A 19,642-nucleotide genomic window follows, 5' to 3' on the forward strand; every position below is an offset into this window, starting at 1 on the left:
ATGATAATATGGTGCTTTTGTGACAAATTATTATTTCATTATTTGTGAAACTAGCACTCTTCATTTGAAACAGGGATATTCTGATAACCCCCCCCCCCCACCTAATATTATGACTTTATTCTCGTAATAATACTTTTCCCACTTCCTTTTTAAAATGTAGACAATGACCAAGAAAACCCCGACAGATTCTTCATGATTCATGTTTGTTTGTGCAGAGAACACGGGTTCATCCACAATGTGTACGATTCATTTAACATAAAACCTGATATCAGGGAGCGATCCACACGTTAGATAATCATACGTCTGCTGCCCACAGCGTCTGCTTCCCTCTCTTATCTGACAGTTTAAGGATAAAGACTCACATCTGTGGGCCCAACCTCTCTCCTGCTGTCATCTGTCTCTATCATCTCCCTCCATTTTGTCTGAGCGCTGCACGCTACGAGGACACTTTCTGCCGTTTGCCTCAATGTCTGAGATCATCCCTCCAAATCGCACAACATGCATTTCTTCCTGTTTTTCCTTAATTCGACCCCCCGAAATAATCCCGCGTCCCATGCACGTGTCGCTCTCCTGTGTTCTGAGGAGGATAATCTGCACATGACTGGTGCTGACAGATTAATCATGGCAGCAAATGCTCATTCGTTTCTGAGTGGGCTTCTTGTCTCTCTCGCTTACTCTCATCTTTGTCATAAACGGACCCTTTTTTAGCCCAGTGAGCTGCCAGCTGAGTTCTACCTCTCTGCCTTTATCTCTCGGGATGTGTGCGGCTGATGTTTGACAGTTTTATTGTTTGTTTCTGCTTTATCCCTTCAATTTCTCTCTGGCTATTATGGGACGAGGCTTAAAAAGAAGATGTCTGACACAAGTCCAATAACACATGCACACGTGCAGACACACACACACACACACACAAGGGTTGCATGTTGCCTTAAATTAAGCTGCCCGCTGAACCCTGTACGTGAGGCGAGATGGCAGCTTTATGATCGCTGCAGATTCCTAAAAGCTTGCAACAAATCTCCCCTTTCTCCACATCAAATGGACTTGAGAGACTCCTCCAGCACGGAGCTCACCCTCTAAACCATTCAAAGCCTCGGCACAACTTCTTTTTTTTCCATTACCTCCTTCCCTCCACCATCCATAAGCTATTTTCTAGGCTGTCAAGGATGCTGGACGGCCTCCTGCCGGATCTAAGCTGGAAACTAACTGGAGTTACCGGCAAATAGCTCCCTGCCCACGAAGCCGAGAAAGGAGAAGGTTACTTAGACAATTACAGGCGTTATTACTGAGCCCGCTCTCGGCTGTTAGTGTCGGCCGCACTATTATAACTCCGACGTATAGAAGAGCGAAGGCAAACGTCTATTTATGGTGAATGTACCTGCACGTTGCTGCAGAACCCTACAGCCACTTTACAATTAAACTGAAACATGGGAGTTGGAAACTTTCTTCCAAGTATATAAGATTCAAACTCGATGCACTTTCAATAATTAACACATTTCTCTCAACCGTCTAGTTTCCCTTATGCTCCCTTGTATCATAGACATTTGCATTTACTGTAGCAAATGGCTCCGAAACGTAATCACCATCCACATTAATTGAATGCGGCGAACATGAATGCATGCTCGGAGACAACTACATGAATTAATGTTGTGTGGAGGAGCCGCTGAGCAGCAGTTAGCATTAATTTCAGACGCCGCTGAGATCACCGACACTCATCCCGACCCCTTCCAGATGAAGTGCAGCCTGCAAACCCCTCAGTCAACGGGAAAACTGAAAAAATACGTTTGCATTTGCAAATTTCAAGGAGTCAACATCAGAAAAACAAGTGTAATGATGAGTATCACTAATGTGAAATAGATCATCAACTGTAATTTCGCTTCGCAAAATAATGTTTTTTTCCGAGGCAGGAAGAGAAACGAGCAGCGTCTCGTACTGTATCTAGGCCGACGCTGATTAATTAGCCGTGTTGTGTTGTTGCGTTGTGGTATTTTGAAAGAGTGCAGGGAAGGAGGGAAGGTGTGTGGGTGGGGGGGGGGGGAAACAAAGGATGAAAAATAGAGAGGTAATTAATCAGCTGTGTTCTGAAAGAGCAGGGGACATGACCAGTTGTACACACGATCCGTCAGTGCATGGAAATGCAGCATGCGTGTTACATCAGTGTGTCACACGTGGCAGCACTTTGTTAAAGGATTCATTTATTTCATAAGTCTGTCTCTGCGCAGTATTTACATGAGATCATTCCTCATGAACGTACTGCTCCCTACAGCGCTCTAATAAAAGTGACGGGGGAAAGAAGTCGAGCCGAAGCTGTGATGTTTAGAAAGTGAAATTTCCTCTTGTGCTTCCAAAGACACTGTTTCCTTCCTGAGTTGCGGCAAAAAACACACAAAAAAAATCTGGTGCAGAAATGTTCATAAATATGGAAGATACCCATCTGGTTCCTCCAGGGTTATTACTGCTCCTCACATTAGAGGTGATTCTGTCCACACATCAGGGACTGAAACTGCATTCTGGGGCATGTGAGTGTTGTTCACAGAGCAAATCAATCCAAAGTGTAACAGTGTCCAGCTGTTTTAAACTGTTGTGTCTTTTCTATTTCTACACGTGGTTAATATAAGACATGTGTGGGTGTGAAGGACGGTGACAGATCTGACAGCTCAACCATGGAAGTAACAAGACGTGTGAACACTGTGAACACTTTGGTTACTTGAATAATCTTTAATATTCATGATTCCTTCAACTAAAGATTTCATCCTTTTCTGGAAGGGTGTTTAATTAGCTGAATATATAAATAAAGACTAATTAATGCTGCGTTTGAGTCTTTTTTTAAAGAGTAAAGTAAAGTGAGCTGCTCTGTGAACTGTTTGTTACAGAACATTAGCAGTGAACAGATTCTGAAGTGAGTCTGAGAACATGCAAGGCCTTTGACCATAAGCGTATGTTCACTCATTCATCAGCCATGAGTCAGCATGAGCTCAGCATGAGAACCCCTGTGTTTTCGGTGAAGAGATTTTCCAGCCGCAGTCGCAGCCGCAGCTTTTAAACCGTCACAGCTGCTGCCGCTCGACTCAGAGTTCAGAGCTGAGCTGCAGCAGACACAAGTCAGAACTGTCATTTGACTCCCACATACTCAGTCTTATAGTTTATATCAAGTTTTCACAGGAAAGCTGCACAGTAAAGACGGGAGTGATCACTCTGTGCACCAGTTGCCTCCCTGCAGCCAAGGGGATATTGTTGTAATTCCCCATGTCTGCCAACAGGGGTCGTTATTGCTCACTGATTGCCCCTTTTTAATAGTCAGATGAGGGTGATTACCTGTTGGTCTTGATTACAGGAGTTGGCAGCACGCATGTGAGTCTCCAGCCGTACGTAGCGAGAGACTGAAGCAGGGGAACATAATCAGCCTTCACCTGCAGCCCCTGTGAGGAACAAACAAGACATCAGCAGCAGCCTGGAACCAAACAGTCACCATGTTCAATATGCATGTGCACTGTGGAGCGGAGGGCGTATGAGATGCAATCAGGCTTCAGCATCACTCGGATCTCATTTAAAGAAGCGTTTCCCCCCCGACACGCTGCTTCTACTCGAGGTGTGTGTGCAGCCTGAGAGGATGTTTTTAACAACGATGACCGACAGAAAGAATAGAAAGAAAGAAACCTGTGATGTGAATCTGCTGCAGCTGAAACTCCCAGGTGGCCACGAGTCAACATGGCAACCGGGTCTATTAATGACAAGTCAGTGAGTCCTTGAGTAAACGGGTTTCTCATGTGAAACACTTGTGTTATTGGTGTTTGTGACTTTCAGGCCCCAGAGTCTCATTGTGTCAGAGACGCATGTAAATCAAGAATAGATGGAGGAGTGAACTTCTAAATGTTAATCTTGACTTGTGGGAGCAAAACTGGTTCAAACGGAAATACACACCTATAATTATCAGTACACAACCATACTTGTTGTGTATGAGGGAGAGGAAGTGTGTGTGTTGGAGTGTGTGTGTGGGTGCGTGTGGTTTAGTCATCTGTAGAAGCTGTAAAACCACAACACGTGTCAGTCTCGTCCCGACAACGTTTGCATTCACACGCATAAGAAATGTCACAAACCGTCACATAGAAGCAATACAAAAAGAATGTATGTATTTGAAAAGACGAGAGTGAAATAAAAGTCTCAGCCGTCAGGCCGTGGGTTCCAGACCGTTCTCCTCGGTGGTGCCGAGCGAATCCTGATCCTAGACCAGCAAACCACCGAGAATATTCACAGGCAGCTCATCGACCTCTGAAGAGAAGAGGCGACACCTGCACGATCCACATTTAGCCTCCGCTGTTCTGAGAAGTGTGAAAACTAATTAAAGCTGCACCCGCCAAAGGTTTCATATAATGAACACCCACCATCATCTGCCTCCATCGCACTCAGATCCCGAACCTCACTCACCTCCAATAGCTGCTTCTGCTACTGTACTGCAGAGCTTCTCCTACCACCACTTCTAATTCTGCAGCTGGATCCAGTCGCAAGGCAACAGAGAGAATTGAAAAGTGACAACCTTTCTGAGACAGAGCGACTGATCAGCATGCAGCGCTCACTGTCTGCCGTGAGACCGACTTCCAATCAAAACACTTGAACCCACTCCACCAGCTCGTTTTCTCTTCCACAGATTTGTATTGACCGAGTTGACGGCGCGTGCACAAACAGACCTGAAGCCGTCGAGCATTAACTCGTGGGTTTGCTAATCGTTGGAATACGAGCCTGTTATTTACACAAGCTCTACTTTCCCGGTTCCAACAGGGAGCGGCGCATCTACATTTTTTCGGAGGAGAGTTTATGTTGGAGCGACTCCCAGAAACACGCTCTCGCACTCAAAGGCTTCCCGGAAAGTAAATTGAGAATTTTTTTCTGTAATGGCTTTGCTGTTCTTTGGAGTAGGTGAGAGTTAATCACAGCTCCCGCAGAGGGGGCTCGCTGCTCCCCCAACTTATTATGCAGGGCCACCTTGCTGCATCAGCACTCCTGCATCAGCAACCGGAGAGGCTCAAAAACAACAGAGTCATCACCTCGGCCGTCTCTGCCGATGTTATCTGAGACACTTCACCGAGGGATCACACAGTGAGAAGACGGAGGAGGTGTGTTCTATCCGTCTTCACACAGTCTAACAGGTTTGTACCTTGAGCCAAACACAGTGTTAAAGAGCAGGAGGGAGAAAAACATGTTTTCTCAGGTGATAAGTAAAACAAAAAACTGCTTATGCAACTTCCTTAAAAAAGAAGCTTCAGAAATTAGTTTGATGGTTGAACTCTGGATAATCTCCTGAAACTTTCCAGAGGGGCTGAATGTGAGAATGCAACTGACTGACAGTGTGAGTGTAACTGACTAATGGTTGCAAGTGAAATTGTAAAAGAGTAACAACAACCAGAGTTTATCTGCATTATTCAGTGTGGAAGGTTTTGAAATGTGAAGAATTCTAAGCAGAGTTTGGTGGATTTGTTCCACACGGAGCCCAACAGAAACAACCTCCATCTGTGGCTGCAGAGGGCGCTGTTGCTCAGTAAAAGTTGCCCAGTGTTGCTTTAATATTTTGTCAGCTTAACCTGCTCTTTTTTTTAATCATTTTCAGAAATATAAGACTTAAACTCTAGTCGTCCGGAGGAGGGAGCAGCTGCCGGTGGACGTAGAGTTCATAGTTCTCTCTGGGAGTCAGCTCCACAAAAAACAAAGCGCCATTATTTTTCTATCAAGCTCCTCCATCAGCTCTGCAGGAAAGACATAACAAGCCGTGAATCGGTCTTTTCAGCGGCTCAGGCTGTGTGTTCCAGACTCGTGGGGTCGACAGGTCCAGTAACGATGCAGCAAATACCTGAAACGTCCTGATAGGCTCGCTCAGCCTTCAGCGTGTTGTCACAGCAACAGGGCAAATTGTAATTGACCATTTAAAAAAACATCAGAGATAAATATTTCATATTCGTGCTGTTTCTTTAGATAGATATTCCTTGCAGCTAAATCTGCTCTCTTTGTGTTTCGATTACTCATCATGGATTTTTTTTCAGAACCTTTCGCCAGCTTAAAAAAAACAAGGTTAATTTTTATTTATAAATGTTTATCAGGTTATTGCAGACGTTCAATTATATATTTACTATTATAATTTACTTTCCCTGTAAGATCCACAAATGACTAATTGTTAGTATTAGTCATTTATATATATTTTATTTATTTGTTGGCAGCGTTAGCTTTTTCACATTCAACCTTTTCTCTCCACTGAACTACAACCAAATGTTCTGCAGACATTCACGGTCCTCAGAAGATACACCATCCTAACTTTTGTGCTCCCCTGACTTTTCCACTGGTTCCAGACTGGTACTGGTGGACCTTTGGAGTTCTGAGGGAAACAGCTCCACACTGCAGGTTGCTGTAATAGTTGCAGCAGACATTCAGGTTCCCACACGGTGTAATAACTTTGATCCCCTCGACTTTCATCCGTCATCATCAGCAGGTCAGAATTTTAATTTGTCCAATACTTTGTTTTTTTCCCTAAGTCTCCAAAGACGCCTACACGTCACCAGGGGACGTTCTTCTGGCTCAAACCTTCATTACCGCAGCAAATAACAGAGATTAAATAGAAGCCACACAGAGAACATCCCAAAATTAGACTTTTATGAGGCATTAGCCGACTTTTGAGTCAGAGGGAAACTATGCAGCCTGATAACACATGATGAGGTAGTTAGGAAAACAAAGGATCAGCCAACGCATACGTTTGTGTCAGTGACGAGTGAAAGTAGAACAAAACTTTAAGGCAGCAGCACCTAATTATTTTATTCAAATAAGTGAAAGGGCCAAAAGCAAAATTCTGACAGGTGTGGCTCAGAGCTTCTGTCTGCGTGTCTGTTTACTGCTTCTTTTGTGTTATTTGCCTGACGGGTAGCGAGCTCAGAACCAGATGTGTGTGTTTTTTTTTTCAGGTTAACTGAGATGACTCTATTAACCACAACCTACTTTAGAGACGAGGGGAGCGAGTGGAGCGCGAGACGAAGAGAAGACAGTTTCTCTTCTAACCTCAGTTCACACTGCTGAACGTAAACTGCAGGTGCACCACAGCGGCTCTTTCCAGACGCCCCTCTGGCAGGGACCCATAAACTGAAATTCTTTAAGATCCTGCACGATGTAGGAGCTCAGCAGCTGGGGGGGGGGGGAACTCAGACTCTTAACTGGAGTAAAAGAACCAATAAAACGATGTGAAAATACTCAAGTAGAAGAGAAAGTCTGTGGAATCATAAACCCGGGAGTTTAAATATGCAAAACTCACATTCATTCATTCTAATTTGAAATACCGTGATATAGGGTTTTAGATTGTCACAGATTTTAAGGGAAAACAAAGGTTCTGCAACACATTTGCATTATTGTCATTTCTTCTGTTCTATAAACTTTGCTTTTTTGTAAAATAATGCATAATTTTACCACTTTATCATCAAACAAATGGTAAAAAACATAACCTGAAGTCCAAAAGGGAAATAAACTTTTGGTGGAAGTTGAACATTTAATTGAGATCTTAATGTGTGGGAACCAGTGGGTTAAATTGTAATACCCCAGTCTGAAATCTATGAATCTCAATCTGCACAAGGTTCAACATCCTTTGTCCTCAACTCTCGACTAGAGTGAGAGGAAACTACCCAAAAAAACAAGGTGGGGAAATGGATTCATGTAAAGTACTTGCGTAAATACAGGAAGTCTCTTGTCACCACTGATGCTTCAACATTCAAACTGGCCTGTTAAGTCAAATCTGTGAGTTACGAGCTATTATTTTCGACCTTGTAAACAACTGCAGCCTGTAAACGCCGCCCTCCTGCTCTGCAGTTATCAGCATCGTCTTCACTGCGTCTGACAGAGCGGGCGCGATCTCTCACTTGCACTCGGACGGTGCAAATTACTCTGCCTCTATCTAGGTCACCTCTTCTCTCACCTCAGCCAGGGAGGACAGAGATATCACGGACAGGCGGCGTGCACGCTAACGACCAGCTCTGTGCACCAACACACAGGCCACAGCGTGCACACGGGCAATCTACACAACAGAGCACAACATTAACTCTGCACTGTGAGTCATGCACGAGGTCTGAAATTAGCAGAAACACGACACATCTGCATCCTGTGTTCATGGCACCGACTGCCAAAAATCGATTCCAGCGAACCCAGAGGAAGACGTTTCTGTACCCGGTGGTTTTTGCTTGAAGCTAATTTCGACACACACACACACACACACACACACACACACACACACAAGCCCTATGTTCACGTGTGGATCTGAGGTGTCCTTTTCTAGTGTGGCTGTTCAAAGCTGGAGATGCTTGTGCGGCGGGGAGAAGACAGTGTCAGCTCTGCTAAGCTCCTTTTTACTTGCTTTGACTTTGGACTGCCATTCCTTGATATTAACTCTGAGGGTGTCTGCTTTTCTGCAGGAGTCGACACTTTCTCTCTTAACTGCACTTTTCTCCCGGTGCGTCTTTCGGGTTGTGAGTTGTGGAGATCAAGGGGCGAGCGAGCGCGGCTGCGACACCGTCATCAAACCGCCGGCGCTTGAAGAGGCTGAGAGAAACATTTTACTCAGTGACAATCACGCTGCGACTTCAGGAATCTCAAAAAAAACATGTGTAGATAGAAATGTGCCCAAAAAGAAGGACACAGATAATGAAACTCCATTAAATCTGCATTAATACTCTGAAGGATCCATGTAAAAGCTGAAATAATACAGTTTTTTTGCTTTCTACAAAAAAAAAAAACAGATCATAAAATGATTTTGTTTGCTCAATCAGTGTTAATAAACAAAGCTGATTGTTGGGTGACCAGGGAGCTGGTTTGCAATGTCTGGTTTTCTGCTCTGATCATTTTCCTAAGTTATGTATAAAGCTCTAATGCACAGAAGTAAAACATCTCCTTGAAGATGTTGAGCCTTGTTGCATTTCTTCAGTAACACACATGCATGTTTGTGTTATTGCTGTGATGAGACACATTTCAATGTGTGACCTGCTACATAATTTAGGTTTTATGAGATTCTGGGATTTCACTCTCTTTGCATTGGGGGTGGTTGCATCTTTACATGTTGCAAATAAAATCCAAGATCATGAGCAAAACACTAAGGGGGGAGTTTGATTCACAAAACGTCTTTGAGCTCTTGAGCCCTGAAGTGAGTTTAGTCCTGAGGAGTAAAACAGCCCCTGGATCAGTTTTATAAAGTCGTGTGTGGCTGTGCAGGAGTGAAATCTCAGTTTGGGCATTTGACCTCAAATCTGTCTATAACACGTCTCTGCAACATGATAGTCAGGGATTTGGGTGTAGCTGGTTATAGCCAATGAACTCAGAACTCCCCTTATCTTACTTTCAAAACGTAAAATGGATAATATTCTACATGTCTGCACAAAATCCAATAGATATTTCGTTTGTGGCACATGTTGGATGTAAAATCTTAGAATTCAAAACCCAGCTCTGCCTCGCGTGCGTCACGTTGCTCCTGCGGCCGAGTCTGGGAGCGTCGAACTGGATCACAGCATTCCGAGGCGTGAAAGAGAAGATGAGAAGCGCCTGAGGAACATCAGACCACTCACACGCGTCCACCGAGCTACAGTGAACATCCATTTGTCTTTTAATAAAACACACGCATGTGGACTATTCTGCAGCTTCACTGTTTCATCTGGAGATACACAACACCTTCCTGTTAATGCATCTGGTCCCCTTGGAGGAGTGAGTTCTCCTCAGTGTGAGCAAACATGTTAAAGAGCGAGTCGGAGCTGAGAGGGGGAAGTGAAGAAGAACACGTTTTGTTTGGTTATTGCTCTTGTGAAACTTACTGATTGGGGTAAAATGAGTTTTCAGCACATTAGTTTGGAGGCAGCTCCTGTGTTCATGTTCCCTCAGGACGCTGGAGATGAGAGGCCGGCCCTAATTGAAGTTTCACAGCCGAGGCCCTTGATGTGTTATTAATTTCGAGGCTCGCCACCATCTGCATGTTTCCTGCTCAGGTCACTTCGCTCAGGAATAAACATTTGTCGTGTTCAGGACACTGCGACAATCTTTGTGTTCTTTTCTATCTCTGCACAATGTGAGAGCTGAAAGAAATGTCTGACACTAAATATATGCATGTGTTTAATTTGTTGAACAGCCTGTTTGCACGATGTTAATTTATTTCTCTGGGCTTTAATCATATGCATTTTTAGATGTGCTTGTGTTGCTTATCTCTCGACTGCGCTCTGCTGCTCTTTAATAGAAACACTTGCACCTGTCGTCATTAAATTTCTTTCTATTTGTTTGGATTTCACTTGGAATAAAGTCAACGTTTGTCACATTTGTTGTGTTACTGTAATTTTCAGTACGATTAAATGAAACTGATCTTTTTTGGTTCATCTTTGGCAACAAACTAAATAAGATAAATGTTGCAACTGTCAGTCTTAATCAAATCCCATCTCTCGTAGAGCTGACGCCCTTAAAACCCTGACTCACCCATTTCACATGCAAATCCTCTGATTAGTTGCGACTTGTTTTATAAATCAAACAATTAAAAGACCTTCATTTCTCTCCCCTCGTCAGACACCAGCCGTGAGATGACACCCTCCCACTTGACGACAGTGTGAATGATGGCATGCCCTCAGTGGAACAGCTTGTTGTCTGGGAGCTTCTTACATCCCAGCACCTGTCAGACGTCTGGATGAACAACACCGATAAACATTAGGAGATGTATATAAAGAACGGAGGGGAACGTTCTGAGATCCAAAATGTTGATTGGATCTCCTGGAACTTTTTTGGGGCGTCGGTTCGGTGTCAGTCTCCGTTCACATTTTTCGGGGAAGCCTTGAAATCCATTAAGCTGTCACAGTGCTTCCATTCATCTCGGAGGGGAGGAGGTTCTCCCGCCGCCGCCGGACGAGCGTAGGAGTCGTTTTATTGGCACATGTGGGCACTAGCTCTGGGCTGGATCCTCGGAGAGACAGATTTTCATGGACAAAAGTCTCCTTTCACACTTGGACAGCCCCGGGCCGCGAAAAGGTCTAAATTCAATTACTGAGATAGCATCGGCAAACACATCCAGACACACAGACCCCAGCCCGTTCACTGAGTGGACACAAACACACACACACACACAGCAGCTGCATGCACAAACACATGCATACACACACTCGCACACATACATACAGATGAAAAGCAATGAAATGGCTGCAAAACCAAAAAAATCTATTTCCAACTTGGAACCTGAGCTGAGGAGAGACACTAATCGTCCGGCAGATAAGGTTCGATCCTGATAACAAAAGCAGCCGCTACACATGTCCTATAAATCCAGATTGCCTTCAGGGTTGATGGGAGAACGTGAACAGCCTCACAATCTGAGTGACAACTGATTTCAATAAAAGCAGACCAGTGGATTTGAGCTGTAAATCCGGCTCATGGACGCAGAGTAAACATATTGATTGAACAGGACGATGTTGAAGCTCTGATGAAGGAAGAACAAGCAGTTCAGCATCGATCTAGTTTCTAGGATTCAGTTTAAAGCCTGTGATCATAATCATTTTTGAGAGGAGATATCACAACCTGGCCCTGCCCCTGTTGAACATGTCTCTGCATGTCTCATAACGTGGTTATCTTGTTAATTCAATCTGCCGTTCAGATCCGGTGTCATGTGTCCTATGTGCAGGATGATGATGCAACAGTTTCCACAGCAGCACGTTGTGTCCTCTCCGCTGCACGAAGCAACAAAACGACAACGTGACGACAACAGAACACATCCCTGCACTCACATCGATGACGGTCCACTGCTCCACCACGATGGCGTCAAACGTCTGAGCGGCCGCGTTCTGCTCACCCTCGCTCGCCTCCTGGAAGATGAACACGCTCTCCACCGACTTCGGCAGCAAATCTGCAGAAAGAGAGGAGGAACAAAAAAGGGAGAAACGTCTGTGAACAGAGTATTTACTGGATGGAGTGTGTCTGCCTTGTCTGAGCTGCCCCCTCTAGCGCCTTCAGGCCAAAAGGAAATGGAATGATATCAGTCAGCCACGTTCACACACAACCCTTTATTACACAGCCCGTGGTGTGGGCCATTTGTATGAGCAATGTGCACTTTATACATTATGCAGGGAGACTGTGTAAAAGAAATAGAGCAGGTATTCCTCTTCTGGGATGTTGAGAACCAAGAGGAGACATTACGCTGGCTACATCAGTGGGTTTTCTTTTGAGGGACCCAGAGCCGCTGCTGGTTTTCATGCTTGACAGCAAAACAGAGGCTAATTACAACAGGGAAGCAGGTGAATGCAGCGGCTGATAAGATTTAAAAAAAACCCTGCTGTGCTCTTTGTCCCGAGGATCAGGACTGTAGTCTCTAAACGGAGACGGACAGATTCTAGTGACGGTAAAACGTGGACGCTGATTTAATGAAGTCGGTCCGTGAGGCATTTAAGTGTAAATCCTGTTGCTAAGGCTGCATAATACACCTTAAAAAGATTTGAATTAAAAGAGGGGGGGGGCACATAAAGACGTTGATGTTGATGCTGCAGGCCACTGGTGAGATTGTGTGCTGCTGACCAGAGAGATTGTATAAGCTCCTTGTGTGTTGGGGGCTAACCATCGCAGGATTGGCATCTGGCCCCCGTGAGCTGGGACCCGGTGTCTGTTGTTATTTCTTTGATGCACATAAACATTACTTGCAGACTCACACACACACACACACACACACACAATACATGCCCCGTGGTCCAGTCTTCCCAGCCGGCCTTAGTGCTTTCTCATTACTCCCACACCATTTACACACTAATACAGTTTGCCCGGGCCCCGGCACCAAATACGAGACACTCCACATTTCATTACTGGGCCCTAATAATAGAGGGGGATGAGAGGCGGCTGGAGAGCCCACGGAGAGAGGGAGGGACGGAGCAAGACAGACGGAGAGAGGGGGAGAGAGAGAGAGAGAGTGGAGGGATGACAGGCTCTTTATTCCCCCCCCCCCTCCCTGAAAACCCATTTAGGACCAGTGCACGCTCAATTGAAGACATCTCTCAGACATCTACTGGCTCTCTCAAATACAGACATTGTCATTGTTCACCTCCCCTTTGCCTTTTCTCCTCCTCAGACCCCTCCATTACCCCCCTCTCCTCCCCGAGTCCACCGCTCCACCACCTCATCCGTCAGCCCTCCCCACACCTCCTGTTTAATTGGAAAGAAGTATTTTTTTTAGGGGGGGGGGGGGTAACGCGCCAAGGCCCAACATCAGTTCCCTGGCAGCACAACAGGGATCACTCAGGTGAGATCGACACGGGGCTGAGTCGTCGCTCTGCCGGGGCAAAGCCTGTCTCTGGTGATAATGCAGACAGACGCTCAGCAGAGGAGAGAGAGAACGAGGGGGAGTGGAAGAGAAGCAGTCGGCTGCTGGGGGCGTTCGAGTCCGTCAGGGGAACGCGGCGGCTGCGTGCGTGAATAAACATTATCTCGAGCCTGTTGACTGAGAGCCGAGCTGAGCAGCCGCCGGGCCGACTGAGAATAACTTGTTTACACTTGCAAAAAAACACATCCGTGCAGCCTCGGTGAAAATTGCTCTGCAGCCCCTTCCTTGACTTGCATAGTCAAGGTCATGCAAATATACAGTGGCACGGAGAACAGGGAGTGACAGCACTGGGACTGGGAGTGACACTGGTTGACGTGCAGAGGTTGAAAGCACCCAAAACGACAGAGGAGACGAACATGCACCCAGAGACCAAAGTGTTGAGGTTGCAAAAGTCTCTGGTTCTCGTGTGTTTGGCTGAAAGTGTGACGTCCCGGGCTGCGCATATTAAATCAGTTTGTTCCCGATATTCACGGACTTGTTCACAAACCTGCTGTTTCACATTAGTGTCCAGCCGGCAGCCTTTTGAATCCACAAACAGGATGTTGTTCAGATGGAGCTTTCTGTACCGAGCACAGTCAAAGTGTGGCTTCAGAGAGAAAGGATCAATGCCACAGGTTCCGAGATGTGACCCTCGCTGGAAAACAACACTGGTTCCATGGTCATCCCAATCAATACACAGAACTAATTAGAGGACCGACCACCAGGTTCCACATTGGAGATTTTGTGGAGAGTATTTTCCGGAACTGTGCTGCTTTCTATTTATCCCTGTCTGAGACTTAAAGGAGCTGAATGAGAGTTTTTGCTTTTACTACAAAACCAATATCAGCATTTTACAGTTGTTTACTTACGATCTAGCAGAATGAAATGTTGAATTTTATGAATCAACTGTAGGTGATAATGGATGGAGGAAAAATTAAATGTCATGTTTCCATCTTTAAATACAGTCTATGATGGACAGATTTCTACCCCTCCTTTGCTTCTGCTAAAGTTAGCATGCTAACCCACTAGCCCTTTCCTGGTGGCTCCATATCTCCACTTCCAGTCTCCCCTTGTAGAAGCAGCACTGTTTGAGTAATAGAGACAATTTCAAATAATTGAATTGAAATTTGTGTGTTGTTGAAGACAAGATGATTTTAGAAGAATCCCTGGATGTGTCACTGATTGTGTCTCAGATCTCTCTTTCATTAATTCACTTTTCACTTGATAATAAACCCTCGGGGGGGAGGGGAGCTCTAAATTAAGACCTTGGCCCTTAGGATGTTAGGATCTTACATTTATGTTTGAACTTGGATTCAGAAACTATAAAAGAGGCCTTTTCCTGAGTGCAGCGTGTGAAGATGTGTGTGTGTGGGCAGTGAAGAGGTTTGTCCAGGAGCAGATCTCAGGTCAGACACAGTTCTCTCAGACGCCACCGGGGCCAGAAGCTGAGGAGGGTTCACTCTGTGTCTAAACTGCCCCTCGTAGTGGCTTTAGTTCACCAATCTGTCGAGGGCTAAACTGAGGCCAAGATCAGTGCCTGAATAAAAACATCAAGAATTCAATAGAGGAGTGGATTTACAGCAGAAAAGTGTTTTGTTGGTTTCTATGAGTTTTTGCTGACTCATCAAACTGACTATATCGGTTGTCCTCTTTAAATGAGAGTCAGTCTGAGAAAGAGAAGTGAACTTCTTTATTAAATATAAAAAAATATGTAATATTGCTTTATAGCGTAATTTAATCCAGTTGAATCACTCAGAAATTCTGAAAGTTGTGATTTGGGGCGTGTTGAAGTCCGGCTGACCGCTGCGGAGCCGGAGAGTGACCCCGCCCCCGGGTCACGTCTGCTGACACGGTTTAAACACGCGTGTCAGAAACTCCTTCTGAGAGCTGCAGACAGGCGGCTGACAGCTTATCTATATTTCAAACGGGACGAGTGGGGCGATCCAGAGAGAGAGACGGAGACGAGGGGGTGAGGATCCCGAGTGGCTCGTCCCCGGCAGAGCCAAAAGGTTTGGCAGCTGCAGGCCGGCCACCTGAGTGTTACCGGGCAGACTTCAGCTGGCAGGGACAGGATCTGTAGAAACCTCCAAGTGGAGAAGCATGCTGTGGAACAACTACTTTATACATTTCCAAAGTATGAATTCTTAATGTTCATTAATATTCTATTGACTTCCATCTTCTAGTAGGTGACAGTTCATATGTTTCATATATTACATGAGAGCAGTCACGTGATGAGTCAGATCGAACAGGAGACTTTGAAATTAACTGAGATATAGATTATGAGGAACTTATTTTCAACAGGTGATTTATCCTTCATACACCTGCATCGTGCACAAACCTTTTTTAATATTTGTAACATTTCAGATAGATATAAGTAGAGATTCAACCCTCATTTCCAGAATCTGTCAGCGTAAAAACAAGATAAATATTTAATGCACTGCTTGTAGGATTCACACACACACGGGTGGTAGTGAGCGAGCGTACGAGCTGCTGGTCCAGGACCAGTGGAGAGCAGAGGAACCCGGTGATCAGGACACATCAGCGTTAGAAATGAAGGAACCCTGGATCAAACTGCCGAGCCGTTAATTAGTGGAAGACCCACTTTGCCTCCTCAGCCACGAAATCTCCAGCATCGAATGAATTTGTGGATAATCTCTTAACGGTGTTTCTCTCTCCCTCACCGTGGTGCTTCAGTCTAACAGAGGGATTATCATAACCCCTTTAATACAGTTCAGTGAGGACTCTGGGTCAGATCCACAGACATCATCTATTTTCCAATCTTAAGGTTTTGAGTATGTAGCTGAAACAATACAAGTTATAATTCAATTCTTGAGAGGTTGCTTTACTTTTATCTATCTGATATAATTCTGTTTCTATGTGGCTCATATACCTCTTAAACTTTTAATCTTATCAGCTCCACTCTTGTTGTGTAACCTTCACTGAACTTTGAACAAACAGGTTAACAGCTCTTTGTGCAGCATCAGGCTTCTGCAGACTGTCTCCTGCAGCATTGAGTCTTTACTCACCGGGACTCAATCACTGCAGGTCACTTTTATAGTTTTACAGTGTCAGGGAGCAAACTGCAGCCAGCACCACCACAGACAAAAAGCCTGTTTCCTCACAGACATGTTTAGAACCACCACTGCACTGAAACGCCTCAATTTAAAGGCCTCTATGCCTGAACAGGTGAGAAGAGAACCAGCAAACTAATTTCATTATGTGAACAGACGAGGAAACTGTCACACAGCTTGCATGCATCCTGCAGATATGCGTGGACACACACACACACAAACACACACACACACACAAACACACTCTAATTCCACCTCTCATCAACTTTAGTCTCAGAGAAAGGAACATTTTCTTCCCTTCCATGAATTTCTTCTTCTTCACAGCAGACGACCTTACTGGAATTTCATATTCCCTGTATCGCTCCCTCCGCCCCCCCCCCCCCCTCTTTTCTTTCTCTCCCCTCCATTGCCCATATTTAGAAAGCAGTGAGGGAACGGCTCAATGTTTCACAACTGGGCTGCAAATCCTCATTGTGGCTCTGGAGATAGCTTAAGCTACAGGAGTAACAAAGGCCCCCACTCTCCACCAACACCATCACTTCTTAATAAGGGTTTAGTAAACAAACCCCCCGCACGCCACACAGTGTGAAAATATGTGCATATGAGTAACTTTCTATATATAAAGTCCATATATGGGATATTTTATATAAAAAAAACATGTGTGTATGAATCCTTAATGTGTGTTTTATGACAGAGGCTCCGTGCAGCTTTGGATCTGTGTTTTAATATCAGTATGAAATCGGACCCTGTGGCACAGACGAGGTCTGAACTCACTGAAAAACATCACAGCCACACAACACTGGCCTTACACAGAGCGAGTGATGCATCAAACAAATACACACAAGTACACACGTCTGTACAAACAACGCAACCTGATCCTTCTCTATCTGCTTCACCATGGAAACCCATCTTTTGAAGGAGCACGGGGACACGGCGTGTTTTAGTGTGTGTGTCTGTGTGTATGTGTGTTTGTGTGTCTTCATGACAACAGCTGGAGACAGGAAGGTAAAATGTCCAGGACAAGCTGCTGCAGACCGACTGCAGGGACATGAAAAGTGATGTATATTCTGAAACTGAGGGAAAAACAACAACTACAGACTCGTACGGGTTTATGCATTTCAATCTGTCATATTTGAATGTTTAATATCCAAGTACATAACTGTCGGTTTAATGCTTTTTGCAATAAACACGGTGCGTGTGCAGAGGTTTGCACAGAAAGAAGGTTTTGCATGTTCTCCCCGTGTCTGCCTGGGTTGTCTCCGGCATGGAGATTGGGGGGCTCGGTAACATAGAGACTTGTCCAGGATGCACTCATCTAATCTCAGCTGGGAATTTCTCCAGCTCCCCCCACAACCCTAAAAGGACAAGTGATATATATATATATGTAATGGATGGATGGAGGTTTTCAAAGGCCTATAAATCATATTAATCATGCAAATCTCTGCAATTATAATCTTATTATTGTGAAAGGAGTCAAATTGATTGTGAGCAGGGTAAGGCCATAAAATTCAGTGATATGAAATCATAAATACAGCAAACAACTCAGAATCTCATTCTTTTCTTTTTTGGGAAGAGTTTTCATCTTGATTAAAAACTATTATAATTTGATGTATTGGCTCAGAGCTGCACGGATAATTAATCTCAATCAATAACTGAGTTATGGTAATAATTAATAACTGTCACTCTGTGGTTTACTATCAGTGATTAATGTTGTCATGGAAATACTTCTCTATTGAATTTGGGATTGAGTGACTGATGTGAAATCTGTCGTTTTCTCAAAAAACCCAAATTGGAATTCATAATCCGAGTCAGATTACACAGCATTACAGCTACTACAACTTTCCAATCAGGTTCACAGGACTCTGAGCTCAGGGTCTCTGGGTCAGACCAGGACGACAAAGGCCCTGAAGCTAAAGGGAAAATCATAGTATCAGAAGAGTCATAAATCAAAGTTATCACAGTTTAAATTGAATTTAAAGACAATGTGCTGCACAACTGACTCGAACATTTGCTCTCTCACACACAGCCCCTCTGGAAAACTCCAGGAGAGCATCTGAAGGTCAGCTCACGTCTGGAAGTTGTATAAGCTTTGCTGCTTTAAAAAACTATAATAGTCCAACAAGATAAGAGTAAAAGAAAATAAGAAGGTCACACTCTTAAGAAGACAAGTTCCTGTCGGTTCAGGACCAACTGAAGAGGATCTGAAAACAAGGCTGTCACTGTCCCTGCTGCACGTGTCCCTCTCTGTCGGCCCGGCGTCCTTCCGTGTGTCGCCCTGCTGTCCACCACGATGTGTGTAGCGGTTGCGATGGTCTCCTGCACCGAGTCGAGCACGTGTCTCATCCTGATCCACAAACATGTCGGAGAGAAGTTGCTAAATGCGGAGCCGGCACTCCAGTGGAAGCTGCTGATTCCGAAGCCCTGAGCTGCAGCGGCTGTTTGATGAAATTAGCTGCTAACAACAAACGGGATGCCGCTTTGATGTCCCGCTGCCAGCTGCTCTCCACGGACCCACATCCCCAAAGTGCAGCGTTCACCTTTGTAAAGTTGTGGGTTTTTCACTAAAGTGGCTGAGCTGCAGCCGTGAGCTGAATTCAGCCTGAGAAGTCAGCGGAGGGTGAGACAGGTTCATAATGCAGTCGATCTGCCTTCTATTCTCCTCATTCATTTCACTGTTCAAGAGACGCGCGTAGCTTAGCCGTGCATGAAAAAATGCAAAATATGTTTGAGGCGCCAGTAATAGGCAGCAAAAAAAAAAAGTAATCATAATAATAAACTTCATTACTCCATTCGCAGGACATAAAATATGCAAGGAGGCACTAATTTGTTATCAGGTTAATTATCTGTGTTTCAGAGTTGCTGAGGCGTCGACTTTTCCAGATTAATGAATTATGAGTCTTATTTACTGGGGCTGGATTATTTCTCCAGTGTCGGAGTGAAGCACGGTGCCGTTGATAGAGGAGGAAGGAAAAACCCAAACATGAAACTGGAACAGAGAAACCGTCACTTCTGCTTCACGCAGCACGCTGGTGAAGCAGAGTTCAGAGTCATCTTTAAAAGAAAGATGATGCAGCTATACATTCAGATCTTTTTTTACAGTCTGATGCTGCTGCTGTGACTCAGTTTGACCAAATTCCAATGATGGGTTCTTCTGTCACCATGAGCTGGATGTTCACTTCATGCAAAAGTTAAAGCAACTGCAATGAAACAATGAGGATTCATAGGAGCTGTAGACGAATGTTAACAAGGGTATGCATTT

The 19,642-nt window shown here is 44.7% G+C and overlaps 1 protein-coding gene across 1 annotated transcript in view; it reads right to left on the minus strand.

The window, feature by feature from the left end:
* The window catches only part of LOC133965003 (raftlin-like), a 72,535-nt gene that overhangs the window by 3,787 nt on the left and 49,106 nt on the right, over positions 1-19,642 (minus strand). The window contains exons 6-7 of the mRNA XM_062399365.1: positions 11,754-11,872; positions 3,313-3,416 (exon numbers count right to left, since the gene is read on the minus strand). Coding sequence (XP_062255349.1) covers positions 3,313-3,416; positions 11,754-11,872 — 223 coding nt within the window. The remainder of the gene's footprint in view (positions 1-3,312; positions 3,417-11,753; positions 11,873-19,642) is intronic.

This window comes from Platichthys flesus, chromosome 11 (genome assembly GCF_949316205.1).
Source record: "Platichthys flesus chromosome 11, fPlaFle2.1, whole genome shotgun sequence".
In the NCBI taxonomy this organism is placed as follows: Eukaryota; Metazoa; Chordata; class Actinopteri; order Pleuronectiformes; family Pleuronectidae; genus Platichthys; species Platichthys flesus.